This window comes from Mauremys mutica, chromosome 1 (genome assembly GCF_020497125.1).
Source record: "Mauremys mutica isolate MM-2020 ecotype Southern chromosome 1, ASM2049712v1, whole genome shotgun sequence".
NCBI lineage: Eukaryota > Metazoa > Chordata > Testudines > Geoemydidae > Mauremys > Mauremys mutica.
In genome coordinates, this window is record NC_059072.1 from 5,478,171 (window position 1) to 5,502,432 (window position 24,262).

General features: G+C 69.8%; 1 protein-coding gene across 2 annotated transcripts in view; it reads left to right on the plus strand.

Annotated features, from left to right (window-relative positions):
- Positions 1-6,154: 6,154 nt before the first annotated feature.
- FLNC (filamin C) overlaps positions 6,155-24,262 on the plus strand; it is a 100,357-nt gene continuing 82,249 nt past the window's right edge. For both annotated transcript variants that reach the window (XM_045028107.1, XM_045028115.1), the window contains exons 1-2: positions 6,155-6,535; positions 21,701-21,949. In XM_045028107.1, the coding sequence (XP_044884042.1) occupies positions 6,190-6,535; positions 21,701-21,949 (595 nt within the window). In that variant the 5' untranslated portion in view covers positions 6,155-6,189. The remainder of the gene's footprint in view (positions 6,536-21,700; positions 21,950-24,262) is intronic.

The following is a 24,262-nucleotide window of genomic DNA, read 5'->3' on the forward strand; positions in this document are numbered from 1 at the left end:
TAGCCCGTGCGGCTTCTCTCACTAGCCGCCACACTGCGCCCCGTTCTGGGGGCAGGTGGTGAAAGACGGTGGGACGATTGCAGAGGGCGCAGAGCAGAGCCACAGAAGTGAGTCAAGGCTGGAGAAAATCGGTGTCAGTAAGCGGCTGAAGGGACCTCGTGGGTCCGGCTCACCCAAAGGAGAGCGGGTGGTGATTGGATTACCGGGCCGGAGGCCATCCATGGGGAGAAACTCCCGGGCACTCTGAGCTGGTGGGGAAAGGTGGCACGAGAGCCCCGGCCGCATGCCGAAGCTGGACCAATTCAAACCAGAAACCGGGCACTGGGGGATTCACCATCTCGGGGGAGTTCCCTGGGCTTTGGGTCCTCACCTGACACCGCACTCGGGGATACTGCCAGGCAGCGCCCCCTCTCTCTGGTCTGGCTCCTATTGGGCCCTGGCTCCTCATCCCCGCCCCATGGAGAGGCCATGCCCAGGGCAGCGGGCACAGAGCAAGCACAAGGCGCCATCTCTTGCGTGGAGCTGATCTGGGGAACTCCTTGCTGCAGGGGATGCTGCTGCTGGAGAGCGTTCAGAGCTGGGCAGCCTATGATAAGGTCAAAGCTCAGGCTGATCGCTGCAGGGGTCTCCTCACTCTGTGCCATGCGGGCCAGGGCTAGGCCCCTCCACAAGCAGCCGTCAGTGCCCTGTGCCAGGGCAGGATACAGGCTCCGTGGGCTGATGGCTGCTTCAGTGCCACAGGGTGGGAGCCGTGGGTCTGGTGTGGCCTGGAGACCCAGCCCCGGGCCTACCTGGGAGGCAGCGTGTCTCTCACACGGGGCAGGGGGGTGTTTGCCCCATGGCCGTGGGCAGACGGTGCCCAGGTTCTCCAGCACCTGCTTGACCACTGGGTCTGTTCCTTGCCCGCCCAGGGGGGCTCATCTCCCAGCCCCTGGCGGCCACCCAGCCCGCTCGGACCTGGGGCTGGCTGATGTGACACATGCCCTGCGAGCTGGGGGTGCCCCACTATCTGGGGGAGCTCTGGCCTCATGGCAAGGGGATCGGCTGGGCTGTCAGGCGCTCGGCTGGCTGCTCATTTGTTCCGGTTCTTTGCTCGGCTGGGTCGATGGAGCACCAGCCGGGGGGTCACCTTGGCTCTGAAATACCGACAGGCCATCCCTGGCTCCAGCATCTGCCACCGAGGCGCTCAGTGCCCTTGGCAAGCGATCCGTCCCCCCGCAAGGGCGGCCAGCGGGATGGGTCCCTGTATCGCGGCTGGGGAAACCAAGGCAGAGTGTGCGGGGGACTCACCCAGAGGTGAGGGGCAGAGCGGGGAATAGAACCCAGGTGTCCTGACCCCCACCACCCCCCTGCTCTAACCACCAGACCCCACTCCCCTCCACAAGCCAGGGATAGAACCCAGGCGTCCTGATCCCCACCACCCCCCTGCTCTAACCACCAGACCCCACTCCCCTCCACAAGCCAGGGATAGAACCCAGGAGTCCTGACTCCCAGCAAACCGCTGCTCTAACCACTACACTTCACTGCCTCCTGCCCCCAAGCACTGTACAGCACCTGGATAGTTTCCTAATTCTATCCTACCCCATTCTTCCTAGCGACCCCCTGGGGGTGCCTGTAACCAGCCCCCGGCCAGCTCTGGGGCGGGGGTGGCAGAGCAGCCCCAGGCCCCTGCCGTCATGGCACTGGGGGGCCCGTAGCTGGGCGCCCGCTGGCTCTCCATGGGCTGGAAGGTTCCAGGGGCTGGCGGGGAGCTGGGAGATCGGAGGGGCTGGGTAATGAGACAGGGCCAGGGGATGATTCACGGCCTGGTCACAGGAGCCGCTTTAAACCCGAGCCGCTGTCTGAGTGAGAAACCGGAACCAACGGGGACACCTGACCCCCGCTGGCTGTCCTGCCCACAAGGCAGCGCAGGAGCCGATGCCCCACGCCTGGGCCCCCCACCCTTGCCCAGGGGATGTTTGTTATCCCTGCTAATGGCCAGGCCTGTCCAGACCCCTGCTCAGCTCTTGGCCTGCGCTCCATCTTGTGGCAATGAGTTCCACAGGCCAACTCTGCCTTGTGTAAACAAGGGCGTCATTTGCCCCCTCCACATCACTTCCTCTCCAAACTACGGCCTGGGCGTTTCCCTCCCCGGACCCCTGTCCCTGGACCCCCATCTCTTTGCAGCCCAGGGCGCGGGTGGGGTGACGTGCTCATGAGCACGCGCTGGCGGCCGGGAGCTGGGCCGGGGAAGGAAGGGAACACAGGACCCTGGGTCACGGGAGACTCCTGGGTCACTCCAGCCCCGTTGCGTGATCCCCTTCCCACATCTCCCCCACCCCCCAGCTGCAGGCCGGTTCATTTGTCCCCACGGGAGGCTGATGCACGGGGGTGAGAACCCACCCTCCTGTTGCCAGTTTCAGCTCCCTCCTGGCCCGGTATTTGGTCCTGTGCCGCCTCTGTCCTTTAGCTTCACCGGCTCTCCCCATCCCTGGTGTTTCCCCCTGGCCCCGGCAGGTCCCCTCCCACTCTCCTGTCATGAGCCAGGCCCCCTCAGAGCCCCTGTGCGCCCCCACGCAGCCAGCGCTCCCGACCGCGGCTGAGCGGCACTGCACGCAGGATCCCCGGCGACGGCTGGCCGGTGCCTTGTGCGACGGCACGAACCCGGCCCCAGCTCGGCTGGAAATGCCTCCCCGGCGCCCCCGAGGGGCTGCCCCTCAGCCTGTGACCCACCCGCACCAGGTCTCTCTCCTCCTCGGCCACTTTCACCTAAGGAGCCCCCAGCCCAGAGCAGAAACCCTTGTAATTCCTGGGTGTCCCGTGCATGCTCTGCCCGTGAGTTTCATCCTCCAGGGATTAGGCCAGTCGGCAGCCACCAACGCTGGCCACGTGCCGGCACTGGTCACCCCACGGGAGGAGCCGCTCCGGCCCCCCACCAGCAGGGCCCCGGGGATGCGCAGTGGGGAGGCTCTGGGTCTGTGCGGCAGAGCTGTGGGGTCTCTCTCACACACACACCCCCCAGCCCATCACCGCAGTGTCCAGCTTTACGCAGTCTCTAGGGCGCAGCCGTGGTAAGGAAGCAGCTGGAGCAGGAACGAACAGTCCCCAGGGCACCCCTGCCCCTAGGAGCTCGGCCCTAGGGAGGGGCTGGGATGACATGGGGGGGGAGGGATTCAGACACTCCGTGTCCTTTGTCCCTTGAGGAAACACGGCCTGATATTCTATCCGCTCTGACTCAGGCCTGGCTGACCAGCGGGTTATTTCTAGCCCGGAGAACTGGGTCGAATGCAATCTGCTGCCTCGGGAGCTGTGCTGCCAGCCAAGCCGGGGCGGGCCGAGCCGAGCGCCCGCCACACACCCGTGTCCCGTGCGCCAGGGACGGACCCCACCGCGCACGTGGGGGGTGGGTCCCACTGGGCTCAAACCGGGGCGCGGGAAGAGAGGGGGAAGGGCAGGGCTGAAACGGGAGATACCTGGCCCCAGCTCAGCGGTGGAGCTGGGGGAACCGGGCAGCGCGGTGCAATCACCACCCGGCGGCACTTCGGGGGAGTTTGCAGCCCCTGAGCACCCGAGCGGCTGGGATCCAACCCTCAGCGGCTGGCGGGGAGCAGACCCGGGGGCACCCGGGGGCGTGGGGAGCGGGTTTAGAGGACGCGCTGGAATGCCGGGTGGGGGTGGGGAGTGGATGTGCCGCCAGCATTCACCTGGGAAGGTGAGCACAGGGCTACGCCCATTGGGGGTGGGGGGAGCCCCACCATGTGACATGGGAACCCCATGGCCAGCCCCAGAGCAAAGGGAACAGGCAGACACATTGTGGTGAGGCCTGGCGGGAGGATCCTTGGTGGGCCGCGGCCATTCCCCCCTGGCAAAGTGGCTGGTTAACGACTCCTGCTTTTCCTGGGCAGCCGGACTTCCGGCCCCATGACCCCGCAAGGCCCGCTAGCAGGCGGGAGTGGCCCTGACGCCCCACGCGGGGCCCTGAGAGAGGGGCCGGGCCCCTGTGCCCATCACGAACCCCAAAGCCTCGGGTTCCCCATGTCCCAGGAGCGGCACTGGTGTTATTGGAGCGTTGCCAGGGGTCTAGGAGATGCTCAGATGTCCCCTGCAACTCTAGGGGTTGGCCACCAGCTCCTGTGCCTCCCCCCTCCCCAGGAAACAGAGTAGCCACACGGCGTCCGGTCCCCTGTGCTGGGCTGCCCACCCTGTGCCAGTGGCGTGAGAGCTCTTTACCAGGCGTGGGAGCCGCTCACCAGGGGCAGGAGCTCTTTACCAGGCGTGGGAGCCGCTCACCAGGGGCAGGAGCTCTTTACCAGGCGTGGGAGCTGTTTACCTCCACATGGAATCCATTTACAAGGGGCAGGAGTGGAAGCTGTTTACCCCGCGTGGGAGCCATTTACCAGGGGCAGGAGCCATTTACCAGGGGCAGGAGTGGGAGCTGTTTACTGGGGGCAGGAGCCATTTACCAGGGGCAGGAGTGGGAGCTGTTTACCGGGTGTGGGAGCTGTTTACCGGGGGCAGGAGCCGTTTACCAGGGGCAGGAGTGGGAGCTGTTTACCAGGGGCAGGAGCCGTTTACCAGGGGCAGGAGTGGGAGCTGTTTACCAGGGGCAGGAGCCGTTTACCAGGGGCAGGAGTGGGAGCTGTTTACCAGGGGCAGGAGCCATTTACCAGGGGCAGGAGTGGGAGCTGTTTACCAGGGGCAGGAGCCGTTTACCAGGGGCAGGAGTGGGAGCTGTTTACCAGGGGCAGGAGCCATTTACCAGGGGCAGGAGCCATTTACCAGGGGCAGGAGTGGGAGCTGTTTAACAGGTGTGGGAGCTGGTTACCCCGCTCGGGAGCTGTTTACCGGCCAAGGGAGCTGTTTACCAGGGGCAGGAGTGGGGGTTGTTTAAAAGGTGTGGGAGCTGTTTATCCCGCTCGGGAGTTCTTTACCAGGCATGGTAGCTGTTTACCTGCTCAGGAGCTGTTTACCAGGGGTAGGAGTGGCAGCTGTTTAACAGGCGTGGGAGCTGTTTACCGGGCGTGGGAGCTGTTTACCAGGCGTGGGAGCTGTTTACCGGGCGTGGGAGCTGTTTACCGGGCGTGGGAGCTGTTTACCGGGCGTGGGAGCTGTTTAACAGGCGTGGGAGCTGTTTACCGGGCATGGGAGCTGTTTACCCCGCTCGGGAGCCCTCTACCAGGGGCAGGAGTGGGAGCTGTTTACCAGGTGTGGGAGCTGTTTACCCCGCTCGGGAGCTGTTTACCGGGCGTGGGAGCCGTTTACCGGGTGAGGCCCTGGCCGCGCTGTCGGGCCTGAGCCATCCCATTGCTCAGCCGGCCGGCCAGGACTCCGTGTCACGTCACGCACCGAGCCGCGGGCTCACTGCGACCACACAGCTCATGGGCTATTCTGAGCGGCGCATCATGAGAGAAATATGAAGCTCCGGGCTCCCAGCCCCCTCCCGCGCTCCGGGCCCGTCCCCTCCCCCGCGGCTCCAGGGCTTTCCATGAGAGGCTTTTTCTGAGCGCTGATCACACGCGGCCGCGCTCTAGCACCTTCCACCGGGACCCCCAAGCGCCGGGCGCTCCCCCGAATGAATGAAGTCCGGCCGCCCGCCCGCCCGCCCGCCCACGTGGGGCTGGGATCCCCCCTCCGAGTGACAGATGGGGAAACTGAGGCACAGAGCCACATGGAGCAAAGTCTTGGGGTGTGCAGCCAGCCGGGGGCCAGAACTCCAGCCCCCCCATGCCCGCCCCCCCAGCGACGGGGGTCCTGCGGCGGCGGTGGGGGGTGCTGGGACCCTCCCCCTTGCTCCCCCCCTCCCATTGTCTACAAGCAGAGAGGATCCTCCCCTCCCCTCCCCCTGGTTTGGGGCAGGTTAAAAATAGCAGCCAGATGTCCCCGGCGTCAGTCCGGGGGGGCGGGGGCCGAGCCAATCCCAGCCCCCCGCTATCCTTAGCGCCCAATCGCCGGCCCGGGCGTTATCTCCGCGGCGAGGAAGAGAAAGTTCCTGCTCGGCTCTTACTTGTATATGGTCAGAGCCCGGCATTCCTGGGAGTCCTGCGTCCTGACGCGGGGCCCGGGGGGCGGGAGGCGGCCCCTTAAAACCCCCCGGCGCGGGGCCGCCGCTTCACTGGGGCGCACCCGGGAGCCGCCGGCACAGCCCCCCCCCCGCCGCCACCCGCGATAGCAGCCCACGCGTGGGGCAGGGCAGGGCAGGGCGCGGCGGAGATGAACAGCCACAGCGGCCCCGAGGCGCCGGCGGCCGGCGAGGAGGCGGAGGAGATGCCGGCCACGGAGAAGGACCTGGCGGAGGACGCGCCCTGGAAGAAGATCCAGCAGAACACGTTCACCCGCTGGTGCAACGAGCACCTCAAGTGCGTGCACAAGCGCCTGGGCGACCTGCAGCGCGACCTGGGCGACGGGCTGCGGCTCATCGCGCTGCTGGAGGTGCTGAGCCAGAAGCGCATGTACCGCAAGTTCCACGCGCGCCCCAACTTCCGCCAGATGAAGCTGGAGAACGTGTCGGTGGCGCTGGAGTTCCTGGAGCGGGAGCACATCAAGCTGGTGTCCATCGGTGAGCGGGGCCGGGGGGGGCGGGGAGACAGGCCCGCTGCCGAGTGTGCCCCTGACACGCCCACTCGTGCTCACAGCACGGAGTGTGCCCCTGACACGCCCACTCACCCTGACACGCCCACTCGTGCTCACAGCACGGAGTGTGCCCCTGACACGCCCACTCGCGCTCACAGCACGGAGTGTGCCCCTGACACGCCCACTCACGCCCACTCTGCCGAGTGTGCCCCTGACACGCTTGCTCACCCTGACATGCTTGCTCACACCCACAGCATGGAGTGTGCCCCTGACATGCCCACTCGTGCTCACAGCACGGAGTGTGCCCCTGACACGCCCGCTCACCCTGACACGCTTGCTCACACCACAGCACGGAGTGTGCCCCTGACACGCCCACTCGCACTCACAGCACGGAGTGTGCCCCTGACACGTCCACTCACACCAACTGTGCTGAGTGTGCCCTGACATGCCCACTCGTGCTCACTGTGCCACATGTGTCCCTGACATGCTCGCTCACACCCACTGTGCCGAGTGTGCCCCTGGCACACCCACTCACCCTGACACGCCTGCTCACACCCACTGCGTGGAGTGTGCCCCTGACACGCCCATAGCATGGCGTGTGCCCCCGACACGCCTGCTCACACCCACAGCACAGAATGTGCCCCTGACATGCCCACTGTGCCGAGTGTGCCCCTGACACACCCACTCACCCTGACACACCCACTGATCTGTGTGTGCCACTGACACATTCACAGCATGTGCCACTGACACACCCCTCGCACACAGTGATCTGCATGTGCCACTGACCCCTCCCCCACACGCTCTGATCTGTGTGTAAGACACACTCAACCCACTCACCCACACACTGATTTCTCACACACTGTTCTGTCTCTAACACACACCCTCACACCCACTGATCTGCATGTGACACTGACACACCTGCTCGTGCACAGTGATCTGTGTGCCCCTGACACATTCACTTACACCAGGGGGGTCTCAAACTGGGGGTCAGGACCCCTCAGGGGGTCGCGAGGTTTTTATATGGGGGTCGTGAGCCGTCAGCCTCCACCCCAAACCCTGCTTTGCCGCCAGCATTTAGAATGGTGTTAAATATATAAACAAGTGTTTTTAATTTATGGCGGGGGGGGTCGCACTCAGAGGCCTGCTGTGTGAAAGGGGTCACCAGTACAAAAGTGTGAGAACCACTGACTTACACTGATATGTGTGTGTGTGTCTTGCGTCCGACCAAGTGGGTATTCGCCCACCAAAGCTCATGCTCCCAAACGTCTGTTAGTCTATAAGGTGCCACAGGACTCTCTGCTGCTTTTACTGATATGTATGTGACACTGACGTACCTACTCACACTCACTAATTTCTCTCACAATGTGTTGTCCCTCACATCCACTGATCTGTGTGCCCCCGACACACTCACTCATACTGGTCTGTGTGTGCCCCGACACACCTGCTCACGCACAGTGATCTGTGTGCCCTGACACACTCACTCATACTGATTGGTGTGTGCCCCTGACACACCTGCTCACGCACAGTGATCTGTGTGCCCCCGACACACTCACTCATACTGATCGGTGTGTGCCCCTGACACACCTGCTCACGCACAGTGATCTGTGTGCCCCCGACACACTCACTCATACTGATCGGTGTGTGACACTGATACATTCATACCCCACACCCTCTGGTCTCTGCATGTCACTAACACACACACACTGATCTCTGTGTGTCACGAATGCCCTTGTTCCCCTTACACACACACACAGATCTCTCTCGCACGCTGAGCTCTGTCACTGACTCACCCACTGTTCTCTGTTGGCCTGACACATACCGATCTCCCCCCCATCCCTTCACATGGCGCTGAGCTGATTGGACACAGACACACTGAAGCCAATGGCCCCCTTACACACTCGCTTTCTCTCCCCCAGACACACACTGCGCCCTGACCCCCAGCTCTCGCCCCCCACGCCGATATCGCACGTACCCCCCCCAGGTCCCTCACTCTCACTCACACTCACACAGCTGCTGCCTCTCCCTGTTGTGCAGTTCACTCCCAGGCCAGCCAAGTGCCCTGGCTTGGAGAGGTCACTCCCCCCCCAGGCGGCTGATTCTCCTGTGCTGATTTTGCTTGTGTGTGTTTTGGTGGGACAGTGAAACTCTTGGGGCCCCCTCCCCATACCCGCCTGGCCCTGCCCCCGAGTTTGCCCCAGCAGGCCGGGCAGGGAGGCAGGTGCAGGCAGCAGGAGGCCAGGGTGGGGGCCCTGGCGCTTGCTGCCGGTTGCTGGGTGGGAGCTGGGCCAGGGAATGAAGGGGATTAGCCGGCGGGCGGGGGGCGGCTGGAGCCACACGGGCAGCGATTCCGAGGCCCCCGGCTCTCGGCCCCCGCTGGGAACCAGGAGGGACTGGGCTGAAACCCACCGGGCCCCTGGGGGAAAGCTGCCCGGGGCGAGATCATCAGCAGCCCCCCATCTCTGTGCAGGGGGCTCCTGTCCCCCCGGCTACCCCACCCGGCCTGGGAGGAGGACAGGGGCACCCAGCCGGGATACAGGCCCTGGGCCTGCCCCATGCGTTGGGAGCTGCTGCTGTTGGGCAGGGGACATGGGCGCAGCAAAGGGAGCTTTCTGGGCGATCTGGGGCGTTGATTTGTTCAGCCTTCACAGGAGGGGAGGGAGGGAGTGTTTGGAGCAGCCTGTTTCTCTCTCCCTCCCCCCACCCCCGCACTTGTTCCCTGGCGTCTCTGGCTCACAGAGCGAGGGGAAGGGCAGGGCTCACAGATCTGACCCCCGGGGCTGTTCCGAGCTGCGCGTGGGGCTAGCCCCGGCCTCCCGAGCGGAGAGGGGACCTCTCAAAGCGTGGGGCGGATCCAGCCCCAGCTCTGGCCCTTGTCTGCCCCGTAGGGGGCTCAGCCCTCAAACATGTGGCGTTGCCCTGCGGCGGTTAAACAGCTGCCGCGTCCCACCCCAGAGGCAGCTGCATTCCGGCGCGGGGCGAGCGATTCCCCTGGGCCCAGAGCCGCTTGTGGGGGCAGCAGGCCACTGAGGGTCGGAGTGGCCGTTTGCGAAGCACCACGGAGCCTCCCCCGACTCCCCCCGACTGTCCATTTGTGATTTCATCCCTGCCTGAGCCAGGACAGAGCTTGGCCCCTCGCCCAGGCCGGACCCAGGCCGCCCCGCCCGGCTTCCCTCTCGCGCCGGAGGGGGTGGCTGCAGCCCGGCCCGGGCCCCCGCTCAGGTCCCAGCTGGGGCCTGGCCATGGATTGTTCTCCCTCCAGAGTTAACCCTTTGGCGTCCAAAGCGGGTCCCCTCCCCCGTCCCCCCAGGCGAGCTCCTGGGCACGGGCGTTGCTGGGCCAGGGCAGATGTTGCGAGCTCTGGGCAGCTGGGATGGGAGCGAGTGAGAGCGGCCAGGACGGGGCCTGGGCCGGGGGGGCTGCCCGCAGGGTGGGGCCAAGAGCACCCGGGGCTGGGGCAGGGAGCGGCCGTGAGGGGGAGGGTGGGGCAGTGGGACACGGCAAGGGGCTGTGGGGCCAGAGGAGAGGTGGGGGGTTCACAGCCAGCGGGGGGCAGGGGCTGACCCTGGCTTCCCACGCAGCCCCCGTGGGGCAGGGCAGGCGGGGGCCTGGCTCCCCGGTTCCCTACCCCGCTGCTCGGCTGGTGCCTTCTGAGCCCGGATCTGCCCCTGGCTAGGGTTGAGCTGGGGGCTCCTGGGGGGCTCTTCTCCCCTCCCAGGCTAACTCCGCTGCCCAGGACAACATGTGCCCTGGGGCTGGCTCTCCTGGGTCTCTAGCAACGGGCTCGTGCCCCAGATCCCCGTGGCTCCCCAGGCCCTGGCTGGGTTTTCAGCGGCTCTGCTGGGGAGGGCCTGTCCTATTGCAAGGCAAGGGGGCTGGGGCAGCCCTTTGGCAGGGCTGAGCCCCCAGTCTCTGTCCACCTCCACCCCCCACAGAAATCCAGCCTGCTGGGTCTGGTGCGTTCCCAGCGCAGGGCTGGGCTAGCAGGGGGCTGCGGGTTGGGAGTGAGGGGCACTGGCAGAGCTGGGGCCAGGGCGGGCAGGGCTGGGCTAGCAGGGGGCTGCGGGTCGGGAGTGAGGGGTGTCACGGAGTCCCCGGGCGCTGCTCTGGAACTGCTCCCCACAAAGCCAGGCAGGACCCTGGGAGCCTCCTCTCCCTCGGAGCAGCCTGTCTCCAGGGCAAGAAGCTCACACGGCTTCACCTCCTGGGTCTCTCCTTGGAGCATTCAGCCTCCTCTGCCCCTCCGTGCGCTTCCCACAGCGAGTCCGTCTGGGGGGGTCCTGGGGCAGCCACAAGGTCCTGCACCCCCACTGCGCAGTCAGACGGGACTCTCAGCCAGCCAGGAACACAGAGGTTTAGTCGATGGCAGGAACACGGGCTAAACCAGAGCTTGTAGGTACCGCGAACCGGACCCCTCGGCCGGGTCCGTTCTGGGGGGCAGTGAGCCAGACCCCCACGTCTGCCCTCACTCCTCGTCCCCAGCCAGCTCCAGACTGACCCCCCCAACCCCTCCTCTGCTCAGCCCCTTTCCCGGGCCAGGAGGTCACCTGATCTTTGTCTCCAACACCTTCAGTTGGCACCTTGCAGAGGAGGGGCCCAGGCCGTCAGTTGCTAGGAGACAGAGTGTCAGGCATTTAGGTGCACTGGCCCCTTGCTCTGCAGCACCCACACCCCCTGATCCACCCCCTAGGGTCTGGCTACACTTGCAGCCGTACAGCGCTCCCGCGGCAGCGCTTTGAAGCGCGAGTGTGGTCGCGGTGCCAGTGCAGGGAGAGAGCTCTCCCAGCGCTGCACGTACTCCCCCTCCCCAAGGGGATTCGCTCCCAGCGCTGGGGCACTGTTTACACTGGCGCTTTGCAGCGCTGTGACTTGCTGCGCTCAGGGGGGTGTTTTTTCACACCCTTGAGCGACAAAATTTGCAGCGCTGAAAAGCGCCAGTGTAGCCAAGGCCCTAGATACTTAAGAACTGCAGAGGGGACACTGAGGCACCAACACAGTATTCAGGGGAAACATTAAGAACATTCCCAGTTCGTCACAAGGGGCACCGGCAGAGCAGTGTGTGGGGAGCCTGGGCCTGGGCTAGCAGGGGGCTGTGGGTCGGGAGTGAGGGGCACTGGCAGAGCTGGTGGGGGGAGCCCGGGGCTGCGGGTCAGGAGTGAGAGGCACCGGCAGAGCTGGTGGGGGGAGCCCGGGGCTGCGGGTCGGGAGTGAGGGGCACTGGCAGAGCTGGTGGGGGGGAGCCCGGGGCAGGGCTAGCAGGGGGCTGCGGGTCAGGAGTGAGGGGCACTGGCAGAGCTGGTGGGGGGAGCCCGGGGCAGCGGGTCGGGAGTGAGGGGCACTGGCAGAGCTGGTGGGGGGAGCCCGGGGCAGCGGGTCGGGAGTGAGGGGCACTGGCAGAGCTGGTGGGGGGAGCCCGGGGCTGCGGGTTGGGAGTGAGGGGCACTGGCAGAGCTGGTGGGGGGAGCCCGGGGCTGCGGGTCAGGAGTGAGAGGCACCGGCAGAGCTGGTGGGGGGAGCCCGGGGCTGCGGGTTGGGAGTGAGGGGCACTGGCAGAGCTGGGGGAGTGGGAGCCCGGGGCTGCGGGTCGGGAGTGAGGGGCGCTGGCAGAGCTGGTCGGGGGAGCCCGGGGCTGTGGGTCAGGAGTGAGGGGCACTGGCAGAGCTGGTGGGGGGAGCCCGGGGCTGCGGGTTGGGAGTGAGGGGCACTGGCAGAGCTGGGGGAGGGGGAGCCCGGGGCTGCGGGTCGGGAGTGAGGGGCACTGGCAGAGCTGGTGGGGGGAGCCCGGGGCTGCGGGTCGGGAGTGAGGGACACTGGCAGAGCTGGTGGGGGGAGCCCAGGGCTGCGGGTCGGGAGTGAGGGGCACCGGCAGAGCTGGTGGGGGGAGCCCGGGGCTGCGGGTCGGGAGTGAGGGGCACCGGCAGAGCTGGTGGGGGGAGCCCGGGGCTGCGGGTCGGGAGTGAGGGGCACCGGCAGAGCTGGTGGGGGGAGCCCGGGGCTGCGGGTCGGGAGTGAGGGGCACCGGCAGAGCTGGTGGGGGGAGCCCGGGGCTGCGGGTCGGGAGTGAGGGGCGCTGGCAGAGCTGGTGTGGGGAGCCCGGGGCTGCAGGTCGGGAGTGAGGGGCACCGGCAGAGCTGGTGGGGGGAGCCCGGGGCTGCGGGTCGGGAGTGAGGGACACTGGCAGAGCTGGTGGGGGGAGCCCGGGGCTGCGGGTCGGGAGTGAGGGGCACTGGCAGAGCTGGTGGGGGGAGCCCGGGGCTGTGGGTCGGGAGTGAGGGGCGCTGGTAGAAGTTTGCTGTTGGTCTCGAGGCGGGAGCTGATCCCCGTGGGGCCCGATCCTGCTCCCAGTGGCCCCTGGCAGTGCCCCGTCTCCATGTGGCCGTGGGCCGGCAGGGAGCCCTCGGGGGCTGCTCCGTGGGGCCTAGCGGCACAGGAGCCCCAGGCTGGAATTCCAGGAATCTCCCCAGCACCTGTCCCGGCTCCGCTCCCTGCCCCATGGCTGGCGAGGCCCCTTGGGCCCAGAGCGCTGCCCGAGGCGGCCCCCAGGCCAGGCGCTTTGAGTCAGACCCACGGGCCCCTCCCCCCTCCCTGCCCCACGGGCCAATCTACCCCAGTGTCCCCCCCACCCCCCTGCCCCATGGGCCCATCTACCCCAGTGTGTCCGTTTCCCCCACCCCCCCGCTCCATGGGTGCATCCAGCACAGCATCCCCGCCCCCCTCCCGGCTGTCCCAGGGAGATGGGGCCCTTCTCCCCACTTCCCCCCAGTCAGGGAGGCGCTGGAAGGGGCTGGGCTGGGGGGTGTCTGCAGGCGGCTGAGACTGGGGGTGACTGGGGGGCTGAGAGATGGTGGGCAGGTGATGGGGGGTGACTGGTTGTGGGGTGTATAAAGTGTGGGGGGTGGGCTGTGCCCAGCGTACAGGCAGGGGGATGGGGGGGTGACTGGTTGTGGGGTTTGTACCCGGGGTGGGCTGTGCCCGGGGGGGCAGGGGGCCGGGTGGGTGACTGGTTAGGGGCTGTGCCTGGGGTGGGCTGTGCCCGGGGGGGCAGGGGGCCGGGGGGGTGACTGGTTGGGGTCTGTACCCGGGATGGGCTGTGCCCGCGGGGGGCAGGGGGCCGGGGGGGTGACTGGTTGTGGGGTCTGTACCCAGGGTGGGCTGTGCCCGGGGGGGGCAGGGGGCCGGGGGGGTGACTGGTTGCTGGGTCTGTACCCGGGGTGGGCTGTGCCCGGGGGGGCAGGGGGCTGGGGGGGGTGACTGGTTGTGGGGTCTGTACCCGGGGTGGGCTGTGCCTGGGGGGGCCGGGGGGGGTGACTGGTTGTGGTCTGTGCCCGGGGGGGGCAGGGGGCCGGGGGGGGTGACTGGTTGTGGGGTCTGTACCCGGGGTGGGCTGTGCCCGGGGGGGGGTAGGGGGCCGGGGGGGGGTGACTGGTTGTGGGGTCTGTACCCGGGGTGGGCTGTGCCCGGGGGGGGGTAGGGGGCCGGGGTGGGGTGACTGGTTGGGGTCTGTGCCCGGGGTGGGCTGTGCCTGGGGGGGGGCAGGGGACGGGGGGGGGGGCTGCGGGAGCACGGCCTGTCTGCCCAGCCTGGGCCCCGGGGGCTTGTCGGGGGCCCCAGGCCGCCGGGGCTCTCAGGCGTGTCCCGGGGAGGCTGGGCAGGGAGCGTGGGGGGGGGAGGTGGGGGCGCTCAGGGCCTGGCCTCAGCACCGTGGCCCCTGGGGCTGGCAGGGGGTGGAGCCAACACCCTCCCCAGGACAGCCGGTGCCTGGCCGGGGCGGGGGCCCAGGATGGGGCCGGGCGGCAGCTGGTGGGGGCGGGGGCCGGGGGGGGGCCGGGGGACATTCTCCGGCTAATCCCGCTGCTGCTCCCATGGCCGGGCCCAGCCCCGGCTCACTCGGGGCAGCTGCCGGGAGCAGCTGAGCTTGGTCCATCCGCCCCCCGCCCAGTGCCCCCCCCGCCCCGATCCCTCCAGGCCAGGCAGCTCCCCCGCCGCACAGCCCAGGAGCCTGGGAGCTGCCGGGGGCGGGGGGGCTGTTTGGGGGGAAGCTGGGGTGTGGTGGGGGATGGGGCAATGGGCAGAGAGTGGGGGGCAATGGGGCTGGGGGGGAACAACTGTGGGGGTGGGGTCCCTGGGGACAGGGCAGGAACAGCAGGGGCGGGGTCACTGGGGCAGGGGGCGGGGTCACTGGGGGTGGGGCAGGGACAGACAGGGGGCGGGGTCACTGGGGAAGGGGGCGGGATCACTGGGGGTGGGGCAGGGACAGACAGGAGGGGCGGGGTCACTGGGGCAGGGGGCGGGGTCACTGGGGGTGGGGCAGGGACAGACAGGAGGGGCGGGGTCACTGGGGCAGGGGGTGGGGTCACTGGGGGTGGGGCAGGGACAGACAGGGGGCGGGGTCACTGGGGGTGGGGCAGGGACAGACAGGAGGGGCGGGGTCACTGGGGGAGGGGGCGGGGTCACTGGGGGTGGGGCAGGGAGAGACGGGGGCGGGGTCACTGGGGCAGGGGGCGGGGTCACTGGGGGTGGGGCAGGGACTGGCTGCTGAGACGGGGTTATGTGTGGGGAGGCGGGTGGGGTTACAGCAGTGGGTCAAACAGAGGGACAATTTTGGGCACAACCCATTGGTAAGAGCAGTGGGGTGGGGCTGTGATGTCAGGGGAAACGGCCAATCAGCACCTTGCTACCGGGTAGCTCATTGACACACGGCTCTGGGGTTGGTTCTCAAGCCGTGGGGTGCGGTGGAGAGTTTGCAGGTTCTGGTGCCTGTGCGGGGCCTGGGGAAGGGGGTGAATCATGCTGGGGGGTCAGAGGCCCCTCTCCTGGGCAAGGGGCCCGTCCCACACGCCAGGGCTGACGCCTCCCGACGTGGAAATACCCCCCCCCGCTCCGTCCAGCCGCCCGCTTCCACCGCGGCGCCGTCCGTCCGTCTGTCCAGCCGCCCACCCGCTCCCACCGCGGTGCCGTCTGTCTGTCTGTCCGTCCAGCCGCCCGCTCCCACCGCGGCGCCGTCCGTCCGTCTGTCCAGCCGCCCACCCGCTCCCACCGCGGTGCCGTCCGTCTGTCTGTCCGTCCAGCCGCCCGCTCCCACCGCGGCGCCGTCCGTCCGTCTGTCCAGCCGCCCACCCGCTCCCACCGCGGCGCCGTCCGTCTGTCCGTCCAGCCGCCCGCTCCCACCGTGGCACCGTCTGTCTGTCCGTCCAGCCGCCTGCTCCCAGCGCGGCGCCATCCGTCCGTCTGTCCAGCCACCCGCCTGCTCCCACCGCGGCGCCATCCGTCCGTCCAGCCACCCACCCGCTCCCACCACGGCGCCGTCCATCTGTCCGTCCAGCCACCCCCTCGCTCCCATCGCGGCGCCGTCCGTCCGTCTGTCCAGCCACCCCCCGCTCCCACCGCGGCGCCGTCCGTCCGTCCGTCCAGCCACCCCCTCGCTCCCACCGCGGCGCCGTCCGTCCGTCCGTCTGTCCAGCCGCCCGCTTGCTCCCACCGCGGCGCCGTCTGTCTGTCCAGCCACCCACCCGCTCCCACCCCGGCTCCGTCTGTCTGTCCGTCTAGCCGCCCGCTCCGTCCATCCAGCCCCTTGCCCAGTGACCCCAGCCCTGCTGTTCGTGCCCCGGCCGTGCCAGCCAGCCGGCCGTGGCGCAATGCGAGGGCAGGGTGGCTGTGGCAGACCCCCGGGGCATCGCAGGCAGTGACTGCCGGCAGGGCGGTAAGGCCGGGCAGCTGCGTGTCCCCCAGCAAACCCCGTGGTCCGGGCCTGGGGCGGCCGGCGCGGCTCCCTGCCGGGGCCTGGTGCCGGGAGGGGAGCCCTGCGGGAGGCCCCCTCCGCCCCCGGCTGCGCTCCCAGCCGCCCGCTGGCTCCCTCCAGCGCCGTGGTGAGCTCATCTCTCCGGAGACGGCGGCCTGGGCCGCTCCGCACTGACCTCAGGCCTCAGCAATGAGAGCGGGGGGGTGGCCGGAGCCACGGGGCCGGCAAGCCGAGCTTCCCGCTGGGCTAGGCCTGTTTTCCCTGCCCGGAGCCCTGGGAAACCTCGCAGCCCCTCGAGCCGGGGACCCAGCGCCTCCTGCTGGCCCAGCGGTGCCGCAAAGCCCTCGGGGGGAAGGATGGGGGGTCCAGCCGCGCCTTCCCCCCCAGCCACCTGCCTACCCCCCTGTCTGATCATCCCCCCGCCTCGTGTAACTGAGCCTTGTAAACTCGTTACACGCATGGAGCTGGCGTGTTCAGAACCTCGTGGGAGCTGGGGGGGTTATGCCCCAGAGGGGGGCCCCTGTGCAGCCTCGGGTCCCCCCTTGCTCTGGGGGGCTGGGCAGGGGGCAGAGCCTGCGGTGCTGGCGTGAGCACCTGCCAAGCGGGTGACGTGCTGGGATGGGATCGAAAGGCAGCAGCAGGCTGGGCGGGGGGAGCCGGGCGGGCGGGGGGACCCCACAGCTGGATGCAGATGTTCGCGGCTCCAGCCACCGCCCTGTCCTGGGGCGCGTTTCGGGGCCCCCCGGACGTGCTGTCCTGCTCACCGGCCCCTCCGATCCAGCTGCAGAGCTGACGGGCCGACTCCCCCCCCCGATCCCCTGCAGGACCAGGGTGCTTCTGGGGGAGGTTGGGGGGATCCTCCCAGTGTGGGGATGGAAAAGGGGGCTCTGAGTGTTGCCTGCCCCTGGTCCCCAGGGCCTAGACATGGGGGGGATGCGGGTCAGACTAAAGCAGATGTAGCTCAAGGGGGGCTGCCCCCCGCAGGGATTTAAACCCGATGCCCCTAACGCTGGGCTGAGGCAGGGCACCCCTATAGCAGCTGGGGGCGTACAGAGCCTCCCATCCCGGGGTGCAGCTGCGTCTGGGGAAGGGGGTGGCCGGGGGAGAGCTGGGGGCGGGGCCAAGGAGAGCTCCGTGTAGCCCTGCGAGCCCCAGGGGCATTGTCTGCTGGGGGGCGGGGGGGGTCTGCAGTGCCAGCAGCGGGCACAGGACCCCAGGACAGTAACGAGCCCCCCCATTTCCCCCCAGCCCAGCACCCCCCGCCAAATCCACCCGCTCCCCCCAGCCCAGCGCCCCCGCCCCGCTCCCCCCAGCCCAGCGCCCCCCGCCAAATCCACCCGCTTCCCCGAGCATAGCGCCCCCGCCCCGCTCCCCCCAGCCCAGCACCCCCCGCCAAATCCACCCGCTTCCCCGAGCATAGTGCCCCCGCCCCGCTCCCCCCAGCCCAGCGCCCCCCGCCGATCCCCCCCGCTTCCCCCCAGCCCAGCGCCCCCCGCCAAATCCACCCGCGTCCCCGAGCATAGCGCCCCCGCCCCGCTCCCCCCAGCCCAGCGCCCCCCGCCAACCCCCCCCGCTTCCCCGAGCCCAGCGCCCCCGCCCCGCTCCCCCCAGCCCAGCGCCCCCCGCCAAATCCACCCGCTGCCCCCAGCCCAGCGCCCCCGCCCCGCTCCCCCCAGCCCAGCGCCCCCCGCCAAATCCACCCGCTCCCCCCAGCCCAGCGCCCCCCGCCGATCCCCCCCGCTTCCCCCCAGCAGAGCGCCACCTGCTGAGCTCCCACCCTGCTCCCCCAGCCCAGCGCCCCCCTGCCGAGCCCCTGCTTTGCCCACGGAGCATCTCCCTGGGACACTGACACCCCCCCCCCCGCCGGCCCTGCTGTGATCTCTGCAAGGCTCCCAGCAATAGCCCGGGCGGGGGGGTGCACAGGTCATTTCCGTGGGGCGAATCCCCTGGGGCGGAGGCTCGGTGGGCTGGGGGCAGGATCGGGCCCTTGCCGCTCTGCTCAGACCCCTGGCAACATGGAACAAAGGAGCCAGTTTCTCCCCCCCCCCCCCCAGCTGCTGCCCGGCTGCTGCCCCTGCTGGAGCCAACAGCTGAGCGGCTCCTTTGGTGGGCAGGGGGCGGGGGGGGGGTGTGTTGGGAACAGCAGCTGTTTCCCGGCTCCCAGCCCCGGTGCCAGGGCTCCAAGCCTGATTCGTTCTGGCTGCAGGGCGGCTGGGCCGGGGGTGGGGGAGGGCTCTGGGCTGGTCCCTTGTCCCTCCCCCCCCCAGCCGCCCCATCCTGGCCTGACCCCGCTGCCCCTCCCTGGCGGGGGAGCCCCAGGGGGGGGCTGCTCCCCGATCTCCCAGACCCCCGGGGAGGGACCAGCCCCCCCAGGTTCCCTCAAGGTCAGAGGCTGGCTGGGCCGGACACCCGGCCTGGGCCAGGGACCCGGCCCCTCTGCGCCCGCTCTGCCCCCTCCCCCGTGCTCCCCCCCCCCGCCCCGATCGATGGAGCCTGGCTGGGAACATCTGCAGCCCATTTCCTCCCTGGGCCAAATCCAATCGCTTTTTCCATGTCCGCCGCCCCTCCCCCACCCGCCCCCACCTAGTGACCCGGCTCCCCTCCCCCACTCCCCCCCTCACCTAGCGTCCCGGCTCCCCTCCCCCACTCCCCCCCTCACCTAGCGTCCCGGCTCCCCTCCCCCACCCACCAGGGGCCGTAGCACAGGCCCCCCCGCCCCCAACTAGCATCCCGGCTCCCCTCCCCCACCCGCCCCCACCTAGCGTCCCGGCTCCCCTCCCCCACTCCCCCCCTCACCTAGCGTCCCGGCTCCCCTCCCCCACTCCCCCCCTCACCTAGCGACCCGGCTCCCCTCCCCCACTCCCCCCCTCACCTAGCGTCCCGGCTCCCCTCCCCCACCCACCAGGGGCCGTAGCACTGGCCCCCCCGCTCCCCACTTGCATCCCGGCTCCCCTCCCCCACTCCCCCCTCACCTAGCGACCCGGCTCCCCTCCCCCACCCACCGGGGGCTGTAGCGCAGGCCCCCCCACCCCCACCTAGCGTCCCGGCTCCCCTCCCCCACTCCCCGCCCTCACCTAGCGTCCCGGCTCCCCTCCCCCACTCCCCCCTCACCTAGCGACCCGGCTCCCCTCCCCCACCCACCGGGGGCCGTAGCGCAGGCCCCCCCGCCCCCACCTAGCGTCCCGGCTCCTCTCCCCCACTCCCCTTCCTCACCTAGCGTCCCGGCTCCCCTCCCCCACCCGCCAGGGGCTGCAGCATAGAGCCCCCCACCCCGCATCCCGGCTCCCCTCCCCCCCTCACCCCCCTCACCTAACATCCCAGCTCCCCTCCCCTACCTGCCGGGGGCCACGGAGCAGAGCCCCCCACCCCCGCCTAGCGTCCCGGCTCCCCTCCCCCACTCACCCCCTCACCTAGGGTCCTGGCTCCCCTCCCCCACCCACCGGGGGCCGTAGTGCAGGCCCCCTCGCCCCCACCTAGCGTCCCAGCTCCCCTCCCCCACCCTCCGGTGGCCGCAGCGCAGACCCCCTGCCCCCACCTAGCATCCTGGCTCCCCTCCCCCACCCGCCAGGGGCCGCAGCACAGAGCCCCCCACCCCCACCTAGCGTCCTGGCTCCCCTCCCCCCCCCGCCAGGGGCCGCAGCACAGAGCCCCCCACCCCCTCCTAGCGTCCCGGCTCCCCTCCCCCACCCGCCAGGGGCCGCAGCACAGAGCCCCCCACCCCCTCCTAGCGTCCCGGCTCCCCTCCCCCACCCGCCAGGGGCCGCAGCGCAGGCCCCCCCGCCCCCACCTATCATCCCGGCTCCCCTCCCCCACCCGCCGGGGGCCGCAGCACAGAGCCCCCCACCCCCGCCTAGCGTCCCGGCTCCCCTCCCGCACCGCCTGGGTTCCATTCCAAGTGGAGTTTAATGGTTGGGGAGGTTGGGGGGAGCCAGGACTCCTGGGTTCTGTTCTTGGCTTTTCCACTGAATCTCTGTTTTCTCTTGGGGGAGTCAGTCGCTCTGCCTCAGTTTCCCCCTCCCTGTGTGGTTGCACAGCACAGGCCGGTGCTGGCGGGGGCCATTGTTAGTCTGGGCGAGGAGGGTTTGTGCAGTGACGCCCCTGGGAGCCCAGGCTCTGCTCCACTGGGAGGCCGCTAATGATTTGCAGAGCCACCGAGCCCGGCAGCTAGGGGCTCCATGGGGCCGAGCATGGGGCCAGGCCTGGGACGCCCGTAGCGGAGCTGGCCCATGGATGTCTCAGACCCACACGCGTGTTGGGCCTCCGCCTCTGAAATGCAGCCGCCTCTGGGGTGAGGTGCAGCCGCTGTGTAACGCTCCCAGTGACGCTGGGTCCGAGACGGTCCCTCCCTGCCCCGTGGGAGGGCAGAACGTGGCTGGCAGAGCTGACAAGTGCCGGGATGGCAGGGTTCACCCCCCGCCGCGCGGCGGCGGCACCGAGCGGGGGCACCCGCGTGGGTATGGCCCGGCCACCAGAGCACCCGCAGCGCAGCCCAGCTGGGGCCCGGGGCTGGCACAGACCCAGCCTGCGCAGCGCCCAGGAGTGGCCCACCAAGAAATGCCGCTTCCTCCAGCCTTGGCATCTCCCCCGGGGCCCAGCGGCCCCCTCAGCCGGGCAGAAGTGCAGGGCCTGCTGGGTGTGTGAAGCAAGCCGGGCCGCGGTCCCATCCCCCCAGGCAGTGAGGCAATGCTGCCCGGAGGAGCGCTGCCCCCTGCTGGCTGGGAGCGGGGCTGGCCGGCTGTGTGTCAGAAGCTCCGTAGCGCTCCGCGCTGGCGGGGATTCTCCTGCCGTTTGGGCTTAGCGGGATGCCTGGCGTGTGGGGCGGTGGGGGGGCGGTGGAGTGACAGCATGGCGGGGGGAGAGACCAGAGGTGCAGGGGGAGGGGGCAGGAGCTGCAGTGGGGTGAGGGAGGGGATCAGGCTGGATTGGAGGCATTCAGTGCTCGGCCTGCACTGGGGCCCCCTGCCCCGGGGCACCCCCTGTCCCCGCTGAGTCTGAGGCCTGGGGGGGGTCCATTGTTAGCCCCCCCCCAGCTCTGATCTCGGCCTGGCCCCTGCGGCTCCGCCCGGCCGGTGTTTATGGAAAGAGTGAGGAGCAGGAAGGGGCGGGCGGGCGCATTGTTCCCTGGGCCCAGGCCTGGCGCGCTGCCGGAGCGCGGGGGAGGGGCACGCAGCACCCCGTGCACCCCCTCTGGAGAGGGGCCCAGCTGCCCAGCTGGAGGATCCTGTTGGGGTGGGGGGAGTACTGGCTATGGGGGTCTTTGCCCCCGCCCAGGAGCGGGGCGGGATGGGACAGCAGGGGGCTGCGGGTCGGGACTGAGGGGCACCTGCCAGCCATGCTCCTGGCGATCCCACCCGGTGCCCACGGGGGGCTGCTGATGGCCGGGAGACCCCCCTGCCTGACCCCCCTGCCCCACAGACAGCAAAGCCATCGTGGACGGGAACCTGAAGCTGATCCTGGGGCTGATCTGGACGCTGATCCTGCACTACTCCATCTCCATGCCCATGTGGGAGGACGAGGACGAGGAGGACGCCAAGAAGCAGACGCCGAAGCAGCGGCTGCTGGGCTGGATCCAGAACAAGGTGCCCCAGCTGCCCATCACCAACTTCCACCGGGACTGGCAGGACGGCAAAGCCCTGGGCGCCCTGGTGGACAACTGCGCCCCGGGTGAGTGGGACCCCGACCTGCCCCGGACCCCCAGACCTGCCCCGGACCCCCCCAGACCTGCCCCAGACACCCCCCGACCTGCCCCGGACCCCCCCACCTGCCCCGGACCCCCAGACCTGCCCCAGACACCCCCAGACCTGCCCTGGACCCCCCCACCTGCCCCGGACCCCCAGACCTGCCCCAGACACCCCCCGACCTGCCCCGGACCCCCCGACCTGCCCCGGACCCCCCCACCTGCCCCGGACCCCCAGACCTGCCCCAGACACCCCCTGACCTGCCCCGGACACCCCCCGACCTGCCCCGGACCCCAGACCTGCCCCGGACCCCCCCGACCTGCCCCGGACCCCCCCGACCTGCCCCGGACCCCCCCACCTGCCCCGGACCCCCCGACCTGCCCTGGACCCCCCTTATCCACCCATACACCCTCCGACCTGCCCCGGACCCCCCCGACCTGCCCCAGACCCCCCCCAACCTGCCCCGGTACCCCCCCGACCTGCCCCGGACCCCCCCGACCTGCCCCAGACCCCCCCCCAACCTGCCCCGGAACCCCCCCGACCTGCCCCGGACCCCCAGACCTGCCCCAGACCCCCCAGACCTGCCCTGGACCCCCCTTATCCACCCATACACCCTCCGACCTTCCCCGGACCCCCCCGACCTGCCCCGGAACCCCCCCTACCTGCCCCGGAACCCCCCCGACCTGCCCCGGACCCCCAGACCTGCCCCAGACCCCCCTTATCCACCCACACCCCCCTGGATCCCCCAGACCCCCCTTCTCCCCCCATAACCCCCCGGACCTGCCCCGGACCCCCCCCGACCTGCCCTCGACCCCCAGACCTGCCCCAGACCCCCCTTATCCACCCATCCCCCCCCGGATCCCCCCCAGCTGCCCTGGACCCCCCTTATCCACCCATACCCCCCCCTACCTGCCCCGGACCCCCCCGACCTGCCCCAGACCCCCCCCCCAACCTGCCCCGGAACCCCCCCGACCTGCCCCGGACCCCCAGACCTGCCCCGGACCCCCAGACCTGCCCCAGACCCCCCTTCTCCACCCTTACCCCCCTGGATCCCCCAGACCCCCCTTATCCACCCATACCCCCCCCGACCTGCCCCGGACCCCCCCCGACCTGCCCCGGACCCCCAGACCTGCCCCGGACCCCCCTTATCCACCCATACCCCCCCGGATCCCCTAGACCTGCCCTGGACCCCCCTTATCCACCCATACACCCCCTCCGACCTGCCCCAGACCCCCCTTATCCACCCCTACACCCCCGGACCTGCTCCAGACCCCCCTTATCCACCCATACACCCCCCCCGGATCCCCCAGACCTGCCCCAGACCCCACGTATCCACCCATACACCCCCTCCGACCTGCCCCGGACCCCCCCAGACCTGCCCCGGACCCCCCCGACCTGCCCCGGACCCCCCTTATCCACCCATACACCCCTGGGCCTGCCCCAGACCCCCCCGACCTGCCCCGGACCCCCCTTATCCACCCATACACCCCTGGACCTGTGCCGGACCCCCCCAGACCCCACGTATCCACCCATACACCCCCAGACCTGCCCCGGACCCCCCTTATCCACCCATACACCCCCCCCAGACCTGCCCCGGACCCCCCCAGACCTGCCCCAGACCCCCCAGACCTGCCCCGGACCCCCCTTTTCCACCCATACACCCCTGGGCCTGCCCCAGACCCCCCTGACCTGCCCCGGACCCCCCTTTTCCACCCATACACCCCTGGACCTGTCCCAGACCCCCCCAGACCCCATGTATCCACCCATACACCCCCGGACCTGCTCCAGACCCCCCTTATCCACCCATACACCCCCCCCGGATCCCCCAGACCTGCCCCAGACCCCACGTATCCACCCATACACCCCCCCAGACCTGCCCCGGACCCCCCCAGACCTGCGCCAGACCCCCCCAGACCTGCCCTGGACCCCCCTTATCCACCCATACACCCCCGGATCCCCCAGACCTGCCCTGGACCCCCCTTATCCACCCATACACCCCCCGACCTGCCCCGGACCCCCCCCCCCGACCTGCCCCAGACTCCCCTTATCCACCCATACCCCCCCGGATCCCCCAGACCTGCCCTGGACCCCCCTTATCCACCCATACACCCCCCCACCTGCCCCGGACCCCCCCAGGCCTGCCTCAGACCCCCCCAGACCTGCCCCGGACCCCACGTATCCACCCATACCCCCCCGGACCTGCCCTGACCCCACGTATCCACCCATACACCCCCCGACCTGCCCCGGACCCCCCCAGACCTGCCCCGGACCCCACGTATCCACCCATACCCCCCCGGAC